This window comes from Hippopotamus amphibius, chromosome 16, assembly GCF_030028045.1.
Source record: "Hippopotamus amphibius kiboko isolate mHipAmp2 chromosome 16, mHipAmp2.hap2, whole genome shotgun sequence".
NCBI lineage: Eukaryota > Metazoa > Chordata > Mammalia > Artiodactyla > Hippopotamidae > Hippopotamus > Hippopotamus amphibius.
Window position 1 is genome coordinate 37,432,122 of NC_080201.1, and position 22,387 is coordinate 37,454,508.

The window sequence follows — 22,387 nt, forward strand, 5'->3', positions numbered from 1 at the left end:
AAGACAGAAATATAGATCAGTGGAACAGGAAAGAAAGCCCAGAGATAAACCCACACACCTATGGTTGACTAATGTATGACAAAGGAGGTAAGGATATACAATGGAGAAAACAGAGTCTCTTTAATAAGTGGTGCTGAGAAAGTGAACAGTTGCAGGTAAAAGAATGAAATTAGAACACTCCCTAACACCATACACAAAAATAAACTCAAAATGGATTAAAGACCTAAATGTAAGACTGGACACTATAAAACTCTTAAAGGAAAACATAGGAAGAACACTTACATAAATCACAGCAAAATCTTTCTTGACCCACCTCCTACAGTAATGGAAATAAAAACAAAAACAAATGGGACCTAGCAAAACTTAAAAACTTTTGCACAGCAAAGGAAACTATAAACAAGATGAAAAGACAACCCTCAGAATGGGAGGAAATATTTGCAAATGAATCAACGAACAAAGGATTAATCTCCAAAATATATAAACAGCTCATGCAGTTCAATGTCAACAAAACAAACACAATCAAAAAATGGGTGGAAGACCTAAATAGACATTTCTCCAAAGAAGTCATGCAGATGACCAAGAGACACATGAAAATCTGCTCAACATCACTTATTATTAGAGAAATGCAAATCAGAACTACAATGAGGTATCAACTCACACAGTTAGAATGGACATCATCAGAAAATCTACAAATAATAAATGCTGGAGAGGCTGTGGGGAAAGGGGAACCCTCTTGCACTGTTGGTGGGAATGTAAACTGATACAGCCACTATGGAAAACAGTATGCTTTCTTTAAAAACTACAAATAGAATTACCATATGACCTAGCAATCCCGCTACTAGGCATACACTCAGAGAAAACCATAATTCAAAAAGACATGCACTCCAGTGTTCATTGCAGCACTATTTACAATAGTCAGGTCAGGGAAGCAACTTAAATGTCCATCGACACATGAATGGATAAAGAAGATGTGGTACATATATACAGTGGACTCTTACTCAGCCATGAAGCAGAACGAAATTGAGTCATTTGTAGAGACATGGATGGACCCAGAGACTGTCATACAGAGTGAAGTAAGTCAGAAAGAGACAAACAATATTAACAATGTATGTGTTGTATATTAACACATATATGTGGAATCTGGAAAAATAGTACAGATGAACCAGTTTTCAGAGCAGAAACAGACACAGATGTAGAGAACAAATGTATGGACACCAAGCAGGGAAAGCAGGGATTTGTGGGGTTGGGGGAATGGGATCAGTTGGGAGATTGGGATTGATATATATATACTAGTATATATATATAAATTGGATAACTAATATAAAAACAAAAAAAATTTAAAAACCAAACAAAAAAAAAGATCAAATAAATGGGGTAAAATGTTAATCGGTCAATCATTTACAGGAATAGGTTAAACCATTTACAGGAATTCTTGTACTATTATTTTTATTATTGCAATTTTAAGTTTAAATTATTTACAAGTAAAAAATTTTTTGAAACAACATGCAGAAAAGTGAAACGTGTAAGATTTAAAAGTTTGGTTGCCTTTATGAGAGAGAAAATTTCCTTTGCACATGAAGTTGGTCTCTCAGAAAGCTATTCTGTCACTTCCCCTAAGTATCAAAATATAGCACTCGAGTCAGCACAAGGAGCACATTCACTGATAGAGTTCTAGACTTCTGTAACCATATCTATAAAATATTACTGATAATTCCTACTAAAATGCATGATTATGATGTTATGACATGAGTGACTTATATGTTTAACAGAAGGTTATTTGCCAGCATTAAGTATCAGCCAAGTCATGGTCAAAATACTTGTGAGAAATAGGAAACTACTCAGAAGAAAGAGAAACTAGGAGAAAAGAAAAGTGTAAGTCAGAATCTAATCTGAGTATTTTGCCATTGGGGTAAAAATGAAGACCACAGACTTAGTAATTGCTCTTCTGGTTAGTTCCACATTAATTGCAATAAAATGGTTTTTTAATGAAGTCTGTGATATTACTAGAGTCAGTTTTTAAATCACATTTTGCGTTTAATTCTTACTTGGCTAGCTCCTTTTTTTTTTTTAACTATGGTATATATTTATACCCTTGGACAGCCTTCTCATTTTCAAGTATTCCTGCCTAGAGTTGCATCTTTTTCTCTCTCAACTTCTTTTACAGTAGTCCAGATGTATATATGTCATATTACATGTATCCTCTGTACTTTCCATTATTAATACAACTATTTTTTAATGTTATTCTCCTCTAAGTAAGGGTTTGTTATCACAAAGAATATTAAACATGAAGATCATAAGTAATTAAACTGTGAAGTTAAATGAAAGAAATTCATTTTTCACTATGCTGTGCCTTTTACTTTCCCTTCCTGAAATTTTCATCCCAAACAGCATCAAATTCCTTTTATTTTTCCTTTTGAATACATCACTGGAGACTTCATAGGCTTGTTATAGTTATATATCTCTTAATATTTAAACCTACGCAAGGAAGGACTTTTTTTTTATTGTTAATCCTTATATATTCTTCCAAGTGAAGGTACTACCTCAGGCACACATTCAATGATACATTAAACTATTGTTAATAAATCAGTGATTAAAGCAACACAAAATTAGGCCCTAAATTTAAAAGCTACATGACTACTCCATTGTGTGAATGTTCCCGTGAAGATTTAGCTCTAGGACATCAAAATCTGTAAACTTCATCAGGTAGGGGGCAGTAGATAGGAGGGAGCACTAGAGGAACTCTTAAGTTCCTCAGTAACCTCATCTCTAGAGGTCTTTGCAGAACATTGTGCAGCTGTTTAAAAACCAGTCAGTTGAAAATGACATCTGTATTCCCTTCATTTGCCTTTTTAATGATAAAAATGTATTGGTGCTTTTCAGAATCTAGGATGCTGAAAGCTTTATAACTCTTGAAGTTTATGCTGTATAAAAGAGGCTTAAAAGCATGTGTAAAGATAAATTATGTGTAAAGATATTTAAATAAGCCACATAATAATGGGTTGCTATTGTCATGCTTATTTTTCTCCTGTGGCAGCAATAAGTATGTAAATAAGTCAAAAGCTACATTTTTTTATCTGATGATTTTAACATTAAAACCTGAAATGAGGTGTTTTTCCAACATTGGATAAATATTTAACAATGGAAAAGTGAGCAATTTAAAACAAGTCATGGTCCAGGTAATGGCTACTAAGGGCCAGAGTGTTTTTTTAATTGAATCACATTCACTACAAAGCCATGCGTTAGATTCCTTGGTTTATCTAGATTAATGCAGACTTTGAACAAATAGGAAATTTAATCTGCCATACAAGAACACTATTTTGTGGCTGTTAATGGACTCGAAGTTTCTTTTGGCAGATGGAGATGGAAACATGGATCACTTATTGCCAGGCTGTGAAGATAAGAACTGCCAGAAAAGTGCCATTTACTTAGCAAGATCCAGGACAAAGCAGGTATATCTACTTGTTTCTTAATGTACATAGAGCTGTATTCTTGGGAAAATATTTTCAGAGGTTAGAAAAAGTATCTGAAGGATCAGAAAAGAGAAAAACCAAACATAAATTTACTTCCTCATTTTAACTTAAGTACATTTAAATCTATTTTTATTGGTTTATTGAGAGAAAAAAATACTGTTGTAATCATTTCTAGTAAAGAAAACCCATTCTTGATCCTATAATTAAATGATCTTTTAGCCTTTTATATGCTGAGAATGTGATGACACACTATAACTATAATAAAGTATTATATAGAAGAATATCATATCTATTTTCAAAGCTAATCTTATTTTTATTTGTGATATCTATTTCATTCTCTAATGCCGACTTATACCTGAAGCTTGTAGGTAAACAATTTAGAATTTGATAATCACAGCAGAGGATTAATGTGAGAATGATAGGTTATAACATTGAGACTTTTTCCATATTGGTAGCACCTGAAAGGAAACCAGTAATATAGTAGTAGAATTAATCAGTTATATTTTCTATTTTGGGGTAATAAATGATAGGATTACATTTTAATTTTTTTAGCCCTAAGACCCTAAAGAAAACAAATCTTCCTACAGTCAGCATTCTAAAAGCATTTAACTGTTACACCATAACCTTTATTACCTTGAACTTTTTTAAAGTTTTGAATCACGGAAAATATTAGGTCAAGTAACACCTCATCGTTGGTTCATACCTGTAAGTAAACCTAGTAATTACAGCCTGTCTTCAAGTGACCGACTACTGTAAGAATATTTTCAAATTATTCAGTCATCTCTCTCTGGGAAGATAAATGTCACAGTTCTTTGTTGACTGTTAAGGATGTCACATTAATGAAAAATCTTTTTACTTCTTAGACCTTAATACATATACCTTAACAGAAATACTTTATCCTCATTAATAAAATGTCAGCCTCTTCAGAAACTTGTGATAACTTGACATTTTGTGAAATTTCTCATCCTCTTCTGAAACAAGACCAGCAATTTTTTTTCAAAGTCACATGAAGTGTTAAAATATTTTGATGATATACAGTATTCTTTTGCATTAAGAAAGATTGCAAAATTTATTGCAGATACAGACCAGTTTTCTTAAACAGCTTGTTTTCTATAAATTTGTCTTTATAGTTAAGCCATTTTTTTTTCCCTTGGCAAACTGTGCTTTCTTTGGATAACATAGAAAATGTTTGGGATATCCTATGTATTAAACCCTTTTCAAGAAGCCACTTTTTATGTAGTTTGGCTTGGAGGCATATATATGAGTCACCCACTTATAAAGAAAAACACATCTGTAGGCAGGTTTGACGTCCTGTCGTTTCAGGCCAGCTGCGCCTGCTTCTATTGGGACATCTCCAGGTTATGTGCCAGTATCCATGGTCTTAGCTAATTATGGGCACATCTATCATTTAAATGTAATGATTTCCACTCTTCACATTTTTAGTTTGCATTAGGTTATTAAAAGTAAAGATTTGGGCATTCAGAAGAAAAAGGGATTTGCAAAACCTCATTTGAAAATGAAACTATTCTCTGTGTTCTCCTCATTATAATCAGTATAGAAATAAAGAATTTATTTGAAATGTAGCTTCCAGCTGTTTTGGAGACAAAGCTCATTCTCCTGGACACGCGGGGTTGGTCAGGTCTAGCGTTGTCTGGAAAGCCTCAGAGCTGCTTGGCTTTGAGAATAATGGCTGAAGTCATCGCCACACACAAGAGGCAAAGCAGGAGAGCAAGGGAGGCTCTGTCGTGTTCTAATTCTTCCTATGCTGGTCCTCTGAAGGGCCATCAGTAGTAGGTGATATTATAACTTTTAAAATACTCATTTGAGGTTATATTTCTGCTCAACACACATTTTAAAATGGACAGTTCAGCTACATGATTATTAACATCAGTTCAATCCTAAGATTTTGTGATTCTGTGAAAACCTTCTAAGGCTCTATGTGCTAGTTCCAGGAGAGGTGAATAGTGATAAATTTTAAAAGAGACTGTTTTTTTTCCAGAGTGTCAGTTACCTATTTATCAAAGTAAATTATAATACTCTACCACTTTGTAGAGATAAAGAATTTAGGTAAGGTGATGCTTATCTTGAGGACTTTAGTGGATCATTTGTTTTACAAATGGTGACTTTTTTTCTGAAATAACTATAATATCCGATTTTTTTTTCTCTTAACCCGCAGTGGATTCCTGTCCTACAGGATTTTAGCAATAAGGGCACACTCTGGGGCTTTGTGCCTTTTGTGCATGAACAACAACCACCGGAAATACCGATTCCAATTACCCTTCATATTGGAGACTACAACATGGATGGCTATCCAGATGCTCTTGCCATACTGAAGAATACATCTGGAAGGTATGGAAATTAAGTCAAATGAGAAATATTTGTAAAATATCTTCACCATGACACTTTGTAGCTGAATAGCACCTAATGTGGTACAGTTCCTTAAATAAGAAACACAAAGAGCTCAGTTCCTATTTTTTACATTGTGCCTGAACTTCTCCCAGCTGCTTAGAATACCTTTTCTTTTTCTGTTCTATAGAACAGTAAACGGCTTATTTTTCATTCAATAAAACTTGATCTTTAAAAGGTCAAAATTCTTATGAGCAAATGACTCAGTTACATTTTGAGTCTGAAGACCATGGAGGTTAAGAGTTGAGCCTCGGCGTCACTCTTGGTCTAGCCACTTAACACCTTTGTGACCTTGAACAGATTGCTTAAACTCCTCATCTGTAAAATGAGAGTAATAACTGCACCTCTACCTTGGAGTTGTAGTGGAAATTAAATGAGGTAAAAATAAATGAAACAATTAGCAAGATACTTAGCACATGCTGCCTTTGGTATCAGTGAATGTTGCCTTACTGTTGCTTGTTTTGTAATGGTGTTGTGAATTCCAACATGGCCATTGATAATATTTGTAAATACAAAATGTTTTAGTATATTTATTGCATTATCAATGATTTTGAATGTTATTGCTACTTTTTTTTCCTTAGGTAGAGGTGCGAGTAGCTAAAGAAATATGGTTAAATTCACAATTACCCTGATCTTGGCAGATTCCATAAACAGGACTCTTCCAAAATTTTAATGCTTTATTATATTCTTCATATTACAATTCGGTTATTCTTTCTTGCCTCCTACATCATATCTATACATAATTTTTCTTCTGAGCATTAATTCATTTGTTGACTCTGTAATTAGTGATGATTCAGCTCCACATCTACTACCAGGCTCGTGATGCAATACAACTTTCCTGGGGTAAAAAAAATCAGACTATTGTTGATTTTAACATCAAACAATGTTATCTAGAAATGTGATTTTTAAAAAATCATACATTATTAGTGAGTGTCCCTAAATATTTATAGAAAATTATGAAAAGTCTTTACTTAAAGTTTTTAAGGACCTTGATTTGAAATTATAAGTGACTCCAAGTTGTGTTTACAGAATTTTCCAAGGATATGAGCATCGTGCACCGTAATGCAGAGTAGTATACACACTCGTAACTTATGTGTATGAAGCAGATCTGATGTAACCAAAAGCAACCTCTGAGTTCAATGTGATTTTTATTCCTTTGAAGATATAGTGGCACATAACAACAAAGAAATGTAAAAATTAATTTGAACATTTACCCCATTCAAAAGAATAAGAAATTACATCCTAAATTCAAGTGTGATTACTTATTCTTAGAAAAACATGCAAACACTTTATATTTTTGTCATAAAAGTTTTTTTATCAACATATTCTTCAAACCAGCAAATATTTAACTTACCTTAACCATTCAGTAATGATGATATCAACGAGTTCAGCAGTGAACACTATGGCTCTATAGGAAACATAAGGTAAAAGGCAGTCATAGACTTTTTTTTTTCTAATTTATTATTTTTTTCAGGGGGTACACCAAGTTCAATCATCTGTTTTTATACACACATCCCCGTATTCCCTCCCTCCCTCGACTCCCCCACCACCCTCCCTCGAGTCCCCCCATCCTCCCCCTCCCAGTCCTCTAAGGCATCTTCCATCCTCAAGTTGAACACCCTTTGTTATATAACAACTTCCCACTGGCTATCTATTTTACAGTTGGTAGTATATATATGTCTGTGCTACTCTCGCTTCGTCTCAGCTTCCCCTTCATCCCCCGCCCCCTCCCAAACCTCGAGTTCTCCAGTCCATTCTCTGCATCTGCGTCCTTGATGCTTTTATAAAAGCAACTGTATAAAACCCAGGGTTTCTTTTTTGTTCTTTTGGGATAGATGAGAACTGAAGGATAGATTTCAGTGCATCTCAATGTTCATTAAATCACTAGATGAGAAGTAGCCCTGTACTTGAGAGATGTGTGTCTAGAAGAATTCAACATAATATATTCTTTGAAACATAGAAGAAGGAAAATAAGACATAATGTGCATAATAATCCTTTTCTACTGTTCACTTTTGTTGAAAAAGCATTTTATAATTTTTAACTGACTTCAAGACCGCTGCATTGCTAAGTAGTACAGGGTTGCAGTTTATAATTTCAGGGGTTGTTACCTACAGAATTCTGTCTCTTTTTTTTCTGCAGATTTTGAAAATCAGGTAGAGATTAACTACACAGTTGAGGATAAAATCCACAATATGTGTTTCATGAAAAGAAGTTCTGAAACCGTGACAACTTGTTTCTTTGTTTTCAGAGAAAAGTTGCTGTTTGGGTTTCTGTTTGTTTTTTATTTTATGCTAAAGGTCTAATTGTTGAAAGTTAATCTATAAAATCACATTACATGAAAAAGATCTCTATTAATGACATTTATAGAGGCAGTGAGTGACTCTAAACAAAACACCATGATCTGAGATCAGCTATTTTACATCTGTGCCACCACTGACTGAAAACCATGGTTTTTTCCCTTGGCTATCCCATTTCTACTCAGTTGCCCTGTGTTTACTGTCATCTTCCATGTGTAGTCATGTTGTCTTAATTGTCTGAATTTTTTTTTTGAAAGAAGAAAGGAAAACTTGGAATGATATTATTCCAATAGTATGCTCTTAAACTAATAATAATTCTATTTTTAGAATTTTTTAATTTTATGTAAAGTAACACTGAAAAGATTTTTTATGTCCTAAGCCTTTAGTATAGATGTAGAAAACTTTTTTAAAAGGAACAGGAGGATAAATTATAATAAAGACTATTTGAGTACTATTTATCTAATTAAACTTTAGCCCTTATGGATTTCTAATCACTATTATCTCTTAATTAGCCAGAGTTACTAGAAAAGCTAGTACACAAAAATGAAAAGTTTAAATTTATTTTTGCCCAATATTTGCTATATTGGAAATTTTATTTTATGCATATATTAGAAAAAAATTCCTTAAATACTCCCCTAGAAATGTTAATGTCGTAGGTAAAATTAAATACTAATTTAAATGTAGAGTTACTATTAGGTTTCTATAGGAAAATTTGATAAACTACATTTAAATTAATATTCTAAACCATACTGTATGATTTTTTTTTTAATTCAACACTAACATAGATTGTAATTTGCTCAGAATAAATGTGTGTTTGTTTAACACAGGTACTATAATCTAGAAGTTGTGTTAATGGCTTATCATTTGTCAAGCACATAGAGTGCATATTTATACCTTATTTTAAGCATTTAACTAAAGATATGAGAGTGACTTTTAATCTTTGTTCTGACTATTCCATATTACTTAATCAGAATGTTAATATATTTAAGAAAAGTTGTATTGTTATTAATAAATTGCAAGTCAGTGGATCATATTCTATGCAAAACCTCAGCTTCCAGCAGGGATTTATAGACAGTGCAAATCTGAAAGTACTAAAAGTACTAAAAAAAAAAAAAAATTTTTTTTTTAAACAAAGGGTTTTAGCAGCAAAGGAGCAGATGCTGAGTATTAGCCATGAGAACTCCCCAAATCAGTTAAATGGCAAGTAAATCAATAAATGGCCAAATACAATATGTTCCTTGTCAGTTAATGCCAGAAAGAAAAGGGCTTTAGTTTATAAAGTGATTTTCATGCAAATTGCTTCACAATAATTTCTCTGGAGTGCTATTATCTTTACTTTGTAAGTATGGAAGTAGTCTCAGATAAGTCAGATTACTTGTCCAAAATCACACAGTTGTAACCAGGACTCTAATTTAAGTTCACAGAATCTGAATCCTTTTTCTTTCTCTGTAAGAAAAAAATTTAGAAGGAAGTAATGTATATCCAAAAATAACACATTTTTAGCAGAGGTTAGACATGATGATTTGGGCAAATCGTAAAAGTCACTCTGACGAGAGAAAGAAGGAGCAGGCTAAAGACAAATAAGTAAAATCCATAAGTTTTCTGAGTCTTGCTGTCAGAGGAGATTGATTATGTGCAAGTATGGGGTCTCTTACATTAGTAATTCGGAAACTAGAGGTATAATTTGGATGTGTTGGTGGTACACACTCAGGCTATCATTATGAAAGGATGGAAGATGACCAGAAGCAAGTTGGGATCTGGAACTTTGTCAAAAAAGAATTACTGGGAACTTTTGCAGCTATTAGCTAATTACCCATTCAGTATAATCTGCACTTTCAACTTTATCCTCAGCTTTATAAAATCATTTAGGTTCACATTGATACCCTGAGTCACCAAGGAAAGGTTACATTATGCTTCAGATGTTCTGCTTTAGTAGGCAAGGAGATTGATAGTACAGATGCCTATATTCACTTGTATATTTCAAGCCACTGTTGTTTTTCATTTTTATTATGAAATTTAACAAAGGGTTTTGTCATCATTTTAAATTAAATCAAATATTTTACTAATTTTATGCTTTATTCTTCAAATGCTTCACCATAATCTTTTTTAAATGAAGTTAATCACCATCTTTTCCATGAATGTGAAAATATAACAGACTTCCTAATTTACAATAAAAGAAAAAACATTCCATGCCTGTTCTGCCTGAGAATGTTTAGTGGTAGTTTGCAAAACAAATCTTGATAGGCTATGTCACATAATTTCCATCTGTTCAAGTGTTACTAGGGAGAATAGCCTGTTTCTGACATTACAACCTACATCACTAAGTCTTATGATCTAAATCATTAACTAATCCTTAATGAATAATAACTGGGTAGAGAAGTTATCTGCATTCACAGCTTATTGAAGACTGAAGAATATTTTAATATTTTTGCTTAGCGTGTTTTATAGAAATATACATGGGGTAGAGGAAGGTTTTTTTGTAAAATATTAGTTTTTCAAAATTAATAAGGGTACTGAATTCAACAATCATATTCACATCACTCTGGATTTAATAAAATGTATTGCTCCCTCCTAAGCAAATAATTATAATGCCTCCAGAAGCATTCAATATGTGATTTTTTTTAGTTTTTTTAATCTTTATTGGAGTATAATTGCTTTACAGTATTGTGCTAGTTTTTGCTGTACAACAAAGTGAATCTGCTATATGTATGCACATATCCCCATATACCCTCCCTTTTGAGCCTCCCTCCCACACTCCCTATCCCACCCCTTTAGGTCTTCGCAAAGCATCAAGCTGATCTCCCTGTGCTCTGTAGCAGCTTCCCACTAGCTATCTATTTTATATTTTTTAGTGTGTATATATCATTGCTACTCTCATTATGTACCAGCTTCCTTCCCCTCAACCCCCTGCAGTGTCCTCAAACCCATTCTATACGTCTGCATCACTATTCCCGCCCTGCCACTAGGTTCATCAGTACCATTTTTCTAGATTCCATATATATGCATTAGCATACGGTATTTGTTTTTCTCTTTCTGATTTACTTCACTCTGTATAACAGACTCTAGGTCCATCCATCTCTCTACAAATAGCTCAGTTTCATGACCCTTTTTATGGCTAATATTCCATTGTATATATGTGCCACATCTTCTTTATCCATTCATCTGTCGATGGGCATTTAGGTTGCTTCCATGTCCTGGCTATTGTAAATAGTGCTGCAGTGAACATTGTGGTACATGTATCTTTTTGAATTATGGTTTTCTCTGGGTATATGCCCAGTAGTGGGATTGCTGGGTCATATGGTAATTCTATTTTTAGTTTTTTAAGGAACCTCCATATTGTTTTCCATAGTGGCTGTATCAGTTTACATTACCACCAACAGTACAGGAGGGTTCCCTTTTCTCCACACCCTCTCCAGCATTTATTGTTCCTAGATTTTTTGATGATTTAGTAAAATGTATTACTTCCTCCTAAGCAAATTATTATAAAGAAGCATTGATATGTGATTCTTTGAAAATCAGTTTTTACAATATAGACTGTCTTATCAGGCTTAACTTTACTTTCATTCTTCGCTTTCTGATTGTACTGTCTTATTTAGTAGCTTCTATACCTCAAATGAGGGAGTATATTAAATTAGCCCAGTATGAGGTGGCAGAATAAAAGATGACAGTATATGTTTGAAATCTTATCCTGGATAACTCATCATTGAAGAACTCATACTGTTTCATCACTGAAGAACTCATACTGCTATGTTGACTAACCTTCACTCACATACCAACTTCAGCTTCAGTAGTTGGAATTTATAAAGATCGTATTTTTCCTACAATAAGGTTGCCTATTGTTCTGTGCTAGCAAATCCTGTATTAAAATTTTTATCCCATACTGAAATGAAAAGGGATCCACTAGTTATGAGGGGGAAAATTATGTAGATGGTAAGTTAAAACACTGGCAGTCTCTGTTAATTCCAAAAGGATATATATTAAAAAATGTTTACTCTATTAGAAATCAGTTTTAATCAATTAATAATTACTCCTGCACACTGAGTTTATTGGCATGACGTTGCATTCTTCTATAATTTTTACATTTCCTTTGAATCCATAGGTATAGTCACTTCATGTTTGTAATACTTGCCTTTTTTAATTCCTTCATCAGACTTAAGCCTGGTCTGTTTTATTATTTCATTAATGTCTCTGTTTTTGTTGTTGTTATTATAGTTGTTTAAAAAGTTACTCTTATTTTCAATGATAAGGTGGATTTTTTTCACAAATATTTTATTTATTTCTGGTTCTGTATTTAATTCCATCCCTTTTTTGCTTTCTTTAGATTTATATTTGTTTTTGTTTGTTTATTTCATTGAATACTTAATAGAATTTTCCCATTTTCTTATTTTCTAATAAGTGTTTTTAAGACTATTTTCTGTGTACTTGGCTTCAAACCACGTATTTTGATAATTGGTGGTTTTATTGTTCTTATTTTTTTATTTTAAATTTTTCTTAACCTACAAGTTATTTTAAAAGGTGTTTTTAAATGTTTGTGTAAATATGTTTGGAGAATTGTTTTACATTGTTGTCTTAGGGTTTGCGTCTATAATTTTATTGTTCATTCTTAAGGTTATTGCACTGCACACGTAGGTCTGACTTGTGTGATACTTTTCAAAACTTGTTGAGATTTTTCTGATAGTTTTATGGATAACTGAATGAATGGTTACTTGAAATATCATTTGTGTTGTGTTATTTAAATCTTCTAGGGAACTCCCCTAGTAGTTCAGTGGTTAAGACTCTGCACGTCTAATGCAGGGGGCGCAGGTTCGATCCCTGGTCAGGGAACTAAGACCCACATGCCATGTGGCGTGGCCAAGAAAAGAAAAATTAAAAAATAAAAATTAAATCTTCAGTATACTCCTATACATGTTGATGTACTTTTAAAAATATACTTCCACTATGGAAGTATACAATTGTCAGCTTCTTTATCAATTTTTAATTTATGTGCTTGCAACCTTTCTATCCCTTTCTTTTCAGCTTTGCTTTGGCATTTTATTAAGGAAAAATTCGCATTCAGTGAAATGCAAAGATCTTAAATGTACAATTTGATGAGTTTTGATAATGTTTATACCTGTGTAACCAGTACTCCAGTCAAGATGTAAGACATTTCCATCACCACAGAAAATTTTCTCATGCTTCCCTTCTAGTTAATCCCCAGCCTCAGAGGTACCCAGTGTTTTGATTCCTATCAACATAATTTGATTGTACCTGTTTTGAACCCTAGAACACTGAGAGTAATTAAAGAAGACCAAAAAATTAAAAAAAAAAAAAAACAAGGGAGAGAGATACCATATTCACATATCAGAATACTCAGTATTCTCTCCAGAGAGCTGACTTTCTTGATCTATAAATATTTTTTATTCTTAATTTCTCCAACCTGGTCTATAGATGAACGCAGTTGCAGTCAAAAACCCAATAAGCTTCTGTAGAAATTGATATGCTGATCTAATATTTATCTGTAGAAAACTAGTTTATCTCGATTAAAACATTTAGATTAAAACCTAGGTTAGTCAAAATTATCTTGAAGAAAACAACAAAGATGGAGGACTCATTTCTACCTGACTTTAAGACTCACTGTGAAGCTGCAGCAACTGTGTTATTTGTGTAAGAACACATATAGAGATCAATGGAACAGAACAGTGAGTCCAGAAACAGAGCTATGCATTTATGATCAACTGATTTTTTTTTTTACATAGACACTAAGGCAGTTCAGTGAAAAAGGTATACAAATGGCCAGTAAACATATGAAAAGATGTTCACCATCAATGGTAATTAAGGAAGTGCAATTAAAGCCATGATACACTTGTTCATACCCACTAGAATGATTGCAACTAAAAAAGCCAATAACACCAAATGTTGGTAAGGATGTAGAACAACTGGAACTCTCATACGTTTTTTGATAGGAGTGTAAAATTGCATAATCATTTTGGAAAACTCTTCATTTCTTCATGAGGTTACACGCATGCCTTTCTTATGATCCAGCAGTTTCCTTCCTAGGTATTTATGCAAAACAAATGAAAACTTAAGTTCACAAAAAGACTTATGAAAGAATGTTCATAGTGTCTATTTTAATATTTATTTATTTGGCTGCACCAGGTCTTAGTTGCAGTATGTGGGATCCTTAGTTGCAGCATGCAGGATCGTTTAGTTGCAGCATGTGGGGTCATAGTTGTGGCATGTAGGGTCTTGTTCCCCAACCATGGATCGAACCTGGGCCCCCTGCATTGAGAGCAGGGAGTCTTAACCACTGAACTACCAGGGAAGTCCCTGTTTATAGTATCTATATTCATAGTAGCACCAAATTGGAAGCAAATCAAAGGTCCAAAAAGAGAATAAACAAATGATGGTATATTTATACAATATAATAATGCTTAGCAATAAGAAATAATCATAAATTACTGAAAAAGGGTAGTCAGCAGCATGGATGAATCTTCAAAATCTTAGGTTAAGTGAAAAAAGGAGTACATGATGAGAATTTTTAAAAACTGAATATATGAGTTTCTATCTCTTAATAGTAGAATATAACCTATTCAAAGAAGCAGTATAATTTAGTGGATAAAAGCTTGTACTGTGGAGCATAGATTCAAATTCTGGCTCTATTATTACCTGTGTGACAATGGCAAATAACAACCTCACTGTATCTCAGTTTTAATATCTGTTAGTGAGAATAATAATAATACCTACCTTATGTGGTTACTGTGAGAATTGAATAAGGACTTACAGCAAGGATTTAAAACACTGCATGGCCCAGCGTAAGTTCTATGTGGTATATCTACTATTATTTTAATTATTATTAATATTCTTATGTGGTCACACATGCATTAATTTATTCTTGCCATTTTATATTTGTATTCATCATTTTTTCTCATTTTTCTGCCTTCTGTTGAATCATTCAAATTTTTCTTCCTTTTGTAGTTCCTAAGATGGTTTGTATATTATAAATTTCATTTCTGTTGAAGTCATTACACTTAAATATTTAGTTCATACATTTAAACTTCATTTTTTTAGTGAACTACTATAGACAAAACAGTCCTTAGGACAAGATTTTTAAGTTCCACTCCAAATTCAGGTTTTTAAGTTCCACTCGAAATTCAAGTAGTCTGAAAACCCAGGAAAAGTCAGTGTTTCAGTCTGAGTCCGAAAGCCCAAAAAAAACTAATGTCCCAGCTCAGCAATGGCAGAAAGAATTCCCTCTTAGCCTTTTTGTTCTATTCATCTCTTGAATTGATGGGATGAGACCCACCCACATTAGGGAAGGTAATCTGCTTTAGAAAGTCTACCAATTTGAATGTTAGTCACACCCAGAAACACCCTCAGACATGCCCAGAATAATGTTTAACCAAATGTCTGGGCACCCCATGGCCCAGTCAAGTTGACACAGAAAATTAACCATCAAAATCTTTTTTCTGATCTCTGCTTCCATTGTTACATCTTCTCTCTTGCTCCCATTCTTATACTTCCCTTTTGTAAGGAACATTGTGGTCTTCTTCATGGGATGATTTCCTAAAGATTCTCTGACTTCCTAAAGATTCAGCCTCATACTACGTGCAAACTCCATCTCAACATCCCCAAAAGTCTCAATCCATTAGTGCATCAACTCAAGTCCAGAATATCAAGTCTTATCAGCTCAGAAGTCCCAGATCTCATCATGTAAATTATCTAAATTAGGCACATGTAAGGCTATCAGGATAATTGATATAGGAAACAAGTTATTTGCTTCCAGAATACACTGGTGGGACAAACATGGAATAATAAGTACTGCCATTCAAAAAGGGAGAAAACTAAAGGAAAAAGGAGTTGTTGGTCTCAAGCAATTACAGAATCCAACTAAACATACTACTTTTGGTTTGAAGGCTTAAGTCTAATCCTCTGTGGCCGTCAACTCCATTCAAGGGCCCTTGGATCATCCTTTTTTCCTAAAGGGCAGTACTTGTTTGCAGCTTAGTAATTCATCAGTCTCTTTCCTGCCTGTAGAATTTTGAGAGTCTAACAGCCTTCTTTCATTTCATCCTCTCTCTTTTCCTTTCCATCCAAGCTGTTAGTATTTCTGCTAGTATAGCATTCTCAAACTCTTGATGAGTCTCCTGCATGTGTCTTAGGAATTCTCTCCGTCATACAAGACCCTTCTCTACAAATCTTTCTTGAATAAACCCATCTCCATTTTTGGCTTCTGAGATGGCTAAAGGGATATACATGAGTCATGGACCTAATCTCTTCAGAGATATTTGTGATTGTGTACTTTGATTTTTTTGATCCTTTCAAGACATTAATGAAATATTGTCCATGCATGTCCTTGACATTTTCTCCTGAACATGTTTTCCTGACCGAATTTCTTAATTTTTGTATCTTTTTTAACCTGCATAGGCTGATAATTTCCCAAATCATCAAGTTCAGTTTCTTTTTGATTAACAGTCCTTCCCCAAATGTATTTCCTACCTATCACATTTTTTATAAACAGTGAAACCAAGTTTTACCTTCAGAAGTTTTCTTCAAAATCTCTTCTCTACATTCATCACTTACAATTCTGCTTTCCATATTATTGTTGGACACAAGTCAGCTAAGCTTTCTGCTGCTTTGTAACAAGGATCCTCTTTCCGTCAGTTTCCAATAAGTCCCTCCTCTTTTTAAGCCCTTACCGGCAGAGCTTTTAACATCCATTTTTTCACCAACAATCTGTTTATGATGATTTAGGTATATTCTGTGAAGGTATAGATTTTTAAAATTATTCTTCTGAGCCTTCACCATCAGTCTTTAACATCCATATTTCTACAAATAGCAGTCTGTTCAAAGCAGTTTAGGGTTTTTCTATCATGCGCCTCAAAATTGTTCCAGCCTCCAGTGGTTACCTAATTTCAAAGTCACTTCCATATACTTAAATATTTGTTACAGAACTACACCACTTCTTGCACCAAAATATGTATTTGTTTCCTATTGCTGCTGTAGTGTTATCACAAATTTAATGGCTTAACAATAAAAATTTATTTTGCAACAGTTATAGAGGTCAGAATTTCTATATGAGTCTTATGAAGCTGAAACCAGGCTGTTGGCAGGGTTGGTTTCTTCTGGAGGCTCCAATAGAGAATTTATTCTTTGCCTCTTTCAGCTTCTAGAAGCTATTCTTGTTCTGCTGAGGCCCATATCATCAGATCTGCAGGCTCTGCACACATCACCTTCTTTCTCCTCTGCTTGTGTCCTCATATCACCTTCTAACACTAACTTTGACCTCCTTCCTCCTTCTCATAAGGACCCTTGTGATTACATTGGGCCCACCCTGATAATCAGATAAAACACAGGATAATCTCCATACCTCAAGATCCTTGATCACCTCTGCAAAGGTCCTTTTGCTGTATAAGCCAAGATACTCAGAAATCCTGTGGATTAGGATGTAGGCAACTTTGGGTGACCATTATTCTGTCTGTCACAGGTTGTGTGTTGGCACATTTTTCTCAGGATAATTGCTGATATTTACTGAGCACTGCTGATGTATCCTGGTGATTTGCTCAGAGTTTTAAATATGATATTTCATATTTAATCCTCACTGCTATCCCAGTAAGCTGTCTCGCCATTTTCCAGTTGAGCAATTGAGGTTACCATAGAATGAACTGAACACAACAGATGACATATTGGAGGTGATAGATGGTCTTTAAATGCTATATTTTCATAACCTAGTGGATAGCCAAAACAATAATTTTTTCTTTATACATCTTTATTGGAGTATAATTGCTTTACAATGTTGTGTTAGTTTCTGCTGTACAACAAGTGAATCAGTTATATGTATACATATATCCCCATATCCCCTCCCTCTTGAGCCTCCTTCCAGACCTCCCTATCCCACCCCTCTAGGTCATCACAAAGCACTGAGCTGATCTCCCTGTGCTATGTAGCAGCTTCCCACTAGCTATCTGTTTTACATTTGGTAGTGTATATATGTCAGTGCTACTCTCTCACTATGTCCCAGCCTCCCCTTCCTCCTCGCCCCAGTGTCCTCAAGTCCATTCTCTACATCTGTGTCTGTATTCCTGCTCTGCCACTAGGTTCGTTGGTATCATTTTTTCTACATTCTATATATATGAATTAGCACATGGTATTTGTTTTTCTCTTTCTGATTTACTTTACTCTGTATGACAGACTCTAGGTCCACCCACCTCACTACAAATAACTCAGTTTCATTCCTTTTTATGGCTGAGCAATATTCCATTGTATATATGTGCCACATCTTCTTTATCCAGTCATCATTTGGTAAGCATTTAGGTTTCTTCCATGTCCTGACTATTGTAAATAGTGCTGCAGTGAACATTGTGGTACATGTTTCTTTTTGGATTATGGTTTTCTCTGGGTATATACCCAGTAGTTGGATTACTGGGTCATATGGTAACTCTGTTTTTAGTTTTTCAAGGAACCTCCATACTGTTCTCCATAGTGGCTGTACCAATTTACATTCCCACCAACAGTGCAGAAGGGTTCCCTTTTCTCCGCACCCTCTCCAGCACTTATTTTTTCTAGACTTTTTGATGATGGCCATTCTCCCTGGTGTGAGGTGTTACCTCATTGTGGTTTTGATTGGCATTTCTCTAATGATTAGTGATGTTGAGCATCTTTTCATATGTTTGTTGGCCATCTGTATGTCTTCTTTGGAGAAATGCCTGTTTAGGTCTTCCACCTATTTTTGGATTGAGTTGGTTCTTTTTTTGATATTGAGCTGCATGAGCTGTTTCTATACTTTGGAGATTAATCCTTTGTCCATTGATTCACTTGCAAATATTTTCTGCCATTTCTGAGGGTTGTCTTTTTGTCTTGTTTATGGTTTCCTTTGCTGTGCAGAAGCTTTCAAGTTTCATTAGGTCCCACTTGTTTATTTTTGTTTTTATTTCTGTTACTCTAGGATGTGGGTCAAAAAAGGATCTTCCTGTGATTTATGTCGTAGAGTGTTCTGTCTTTTTTCCTCTAAGAGTTTTATATTGTCTGGGCTTACATTTAGCTCTTTAATCCATTTTGAGTTTAATTGTGTGTATGGTTTTAGGAAGTGTTTTAATTTCATTCTTTTACTTGAAGCTGTCCAGTATTGCTAGCACCACTTATTGAAGAGGCTGTCTTTTCTCCATTGTATATTCTTGCCTCCTTTGTCAAAGATAAGTTGACCATATGTGCATAGGTTTATTTCTGGGCCTTCTATCCTGTTCCATTGATCTATATTTCTGTTTTTGTGCCAGTACCATACTGTCTTGATTACTGTAGCTTTGTAATATAGTCAGAAGTCAGGGAGCCTCATTCCTCCAGCTCCATTTTTCTTTCTCAAGATTGCTTTGGCTATTCAGGGTCTTTTGTGTTTCCATACAAATTGTAAAATTTTTGTTTTAGCTCTGTGAAAAATGCCATTGGTAATTTGATACACATTGCCTTGAATCTGTATGTTGCTTTGGGTAGTATAGTCATTTTCACAACGTTGATTCTTCCAATCCAAGAACATGGTATATCTCTCCATCTGTTTGTATTGTCTTTGATTTCTTTCATTGGTGTCTTATAGTTTTCTGCAGACAGTTCTTTTGCCTCCTTAGGTAGGTTTATTCCTAGGTATCTTATTTTTTTTGTTGCAGTGGTAAATGGGAGTGTTTCCTTAATTTCTCTTTCTGATTTTTCATGGTTAGTGTGTAGGAATGCAAGAGACTTCTGTGTCTTAATTTTGTATCCTGCAGCTTTGCTAAGTTCATTGATTAGCTCTAGTAGTTTTCTGGTTAGCCAAAATAATCTTGAAAAAGAACGGTGTTGGAGGTCTCAGACTTCCTGATTTCAAAACTTACTAAAAGCTATAGTAATCAAAATGAGTGTGGTGCTGGTAAAAAAAACAGACAGTACAATAGAATAGAAAGCTTAGAAATAAACCCTGACATATATGGTCAAAATGATTTCTGACAGAGGTGCCAAGAATATTCAATAGGGAAAGGACACTTTTCTCAATAAATGGTGTTGGGAAAACTGAATATCTGCATACAAAAAAAGGAAATTGGCCTTTTACCTTATGCTATACACCAGTGTTCATTGCTGCACTGCTTACAATAGCCAAGACATGGAGGTAACCTAAATGTCCATAGATGGAAGAATGGATAAAAAGATGTAGTACATATATACAATGGAATATTACTCAGCCATCTGCGTCAACATGGATAAATCTGAAGATTATCATTCTAAGTGAAGTGAGAAAGACAAATATTATATGATGTCGCTTATATTGCAAAGTCAAAAAAAAGTTGTACAAATGGACTTATTTGCAAAACAGAAACAGACTCAGAGACTTAGAGAATGATATTATGGTTACCCGGGGGAAGGGTGTGGAAGGAAGGGTAGATTGGGAGTTTGGGATTGACATGTGCACACTGCTGTATTCAAAATGGATAACCAGGAGGCACCTACTGTACAGCACTGCTCAGTATTCTGTAATAACCTAAGTGAGAAAAGAATTTGAAAAACAGTAGTCATGTATATGTATAACTGAATCAGTTTGCTGTATATCTGTAACATAACATTGTTAATCCATTATACTCCAATATAAAATAAAAAATTTTTTAAATGTATATATGTAATAAAAAAATTAACTCAAAGTGTATCAAAGAGCTAAACACAAGAGCTAGAACTATAAAAGACTTACAGAAGAAAACATAGGGGGACATCTTTACAACATGGGATTTGGCAGTATTTCTTGGTGATGACACCAAAACATAGACAACAAAGGCAAAAATAGACAAACAGAACTACATCAAAATGAAAAAATTTTATGCTTTAAAGGACACTATCAACAGAGTGAGAAGACAGCCCACAGAAAGAGAGAAAATATTTGCAGTCATGTGTCCATTAAGGGATTAATATCCACAATATATAAAGAATTCCTACAAGTAAACAAGAACCACCACCCTCACCCTTCCAAAAAAAAAACACAATTAAAAAATAGGACTTGGATACACATTCCTCCAAAGAAGATATATAAATAGCCAGTAAGCACATGAAAAGGTACACTAGGGGAATGCAAATCAAAACCATAGTGAGATACCTCTTCTCACCAGTTAGAATACCTATTTTTTTAAATAAAAGAATTAACAAAGTTTGGTAAGGATGTGGAGAAATTGAAACTTTTGTGTGTTTCTGGTAGGAATGTAAAATGATACTTCTGGATATATCACCAAAAGAATTGAAAGCAGGGACTCCTACAGATATTTGTTCACTGTGTTCATAGCAGCCTTATGCACAGTAGCCAAGATGGAAGCAACCCGTGTGCTCATCAACAGACCAGTGGATTTTTAAATGTGATCTATACATACAATAGAATATTATTCATCCTTGAAAAGGAAGGAAATTTTGACATGTTATTAAAATATGAATGAACCTTGAGGATATGCTCAGTGAAATAAGCCAGTCACAAGAGGAAAAATACTATATGATTTCACTTACAGGAAACACCTAGAGTAGTCAAATTCACAAAGACAGAAATTAGAATGGTGATTACCAGGAGCTGGGGGAAGGGGGGAATGAGGAGATAGTGCTTAATGAGTACAGAGTTTTAGTTTCTGAAGATGAAAAGTGTTCTGAAGCTAGATAGTGGTAATGATTGTACACCAATGTGAGTATACATAATGCCACTGAACTGTATACTTTTAAGTTGTTAAAATGGTAAATTAGGTATATTTTCCACAATTAAAAAAATCATAGAATGTTAAAAAGTGTTTTCTTCATCTGCAGAAATGGAAACAGTATAATATTTTATCAAAGAGAAAAAAAACTATCTTTCCTTACTATAATAACCTTGAAAATACCTAAAATATTCCTTTAATCAACTAAACTGATTATCTGGTTTTTTTTCTTCTGTTCTTATCTTCATGTTATTTCAGTTTGTCAAGGTATTTTTTTCTCTTAAGCAAATTATACTTATCCATATATTCATTCACTCAGAAACAAGGTATTGCTGGGCATTTTTTTTCAGATGCTAGATATACAGCAGGAGCAAGAAAAGATAAAGCCCTTGCTTCTCATTGACCTTTATATTCAGTGTTTAGGGCTGAGGCCCAGATGTATACTTTAACATGTTTGTCAAATAAGGCATTGCCAAAGTAATAACATTTGAGATTAAGCCAAAATTATGAGAAGGAGACAGCCACTTGAAAGCTACTGACTGCATCATAAAACTT

General features: G+C 34.1%; 1 protein-coding gene across 3 annotated transcripts in view; it reads left to right on the top strand.

The window, feature by feature from the left end:
• The window catches only part of ITFG1 (integrin alpha FG-GAP repeat containing 1), a 307,662-nt gene that overhangs the window by 146,000 nt on the left and 139,275 nt on the right, over nt 1–22,387 (top strand). For all 3 annotated transcript variants that reach the window (XR_009049769.1, XM_057713043.1, XM_057713042.1), the window contains exons 9-10: nt 3,355–3,449; nt 5,647–5,819. Coding sequence is in view for 2 of the 3 variants with exons in the window: in XM_057713043.1 (XP_057569026.1) it covers nt 3,355–3,449; nt 5,647–5,819 (268 nt within the window). In the remaining variant the exon portion in view is untranslated. The remainder of the gene's footprint in view (nt 1–3,354; nt 3,450–5,646; nt 5,820–22,387) is intronic.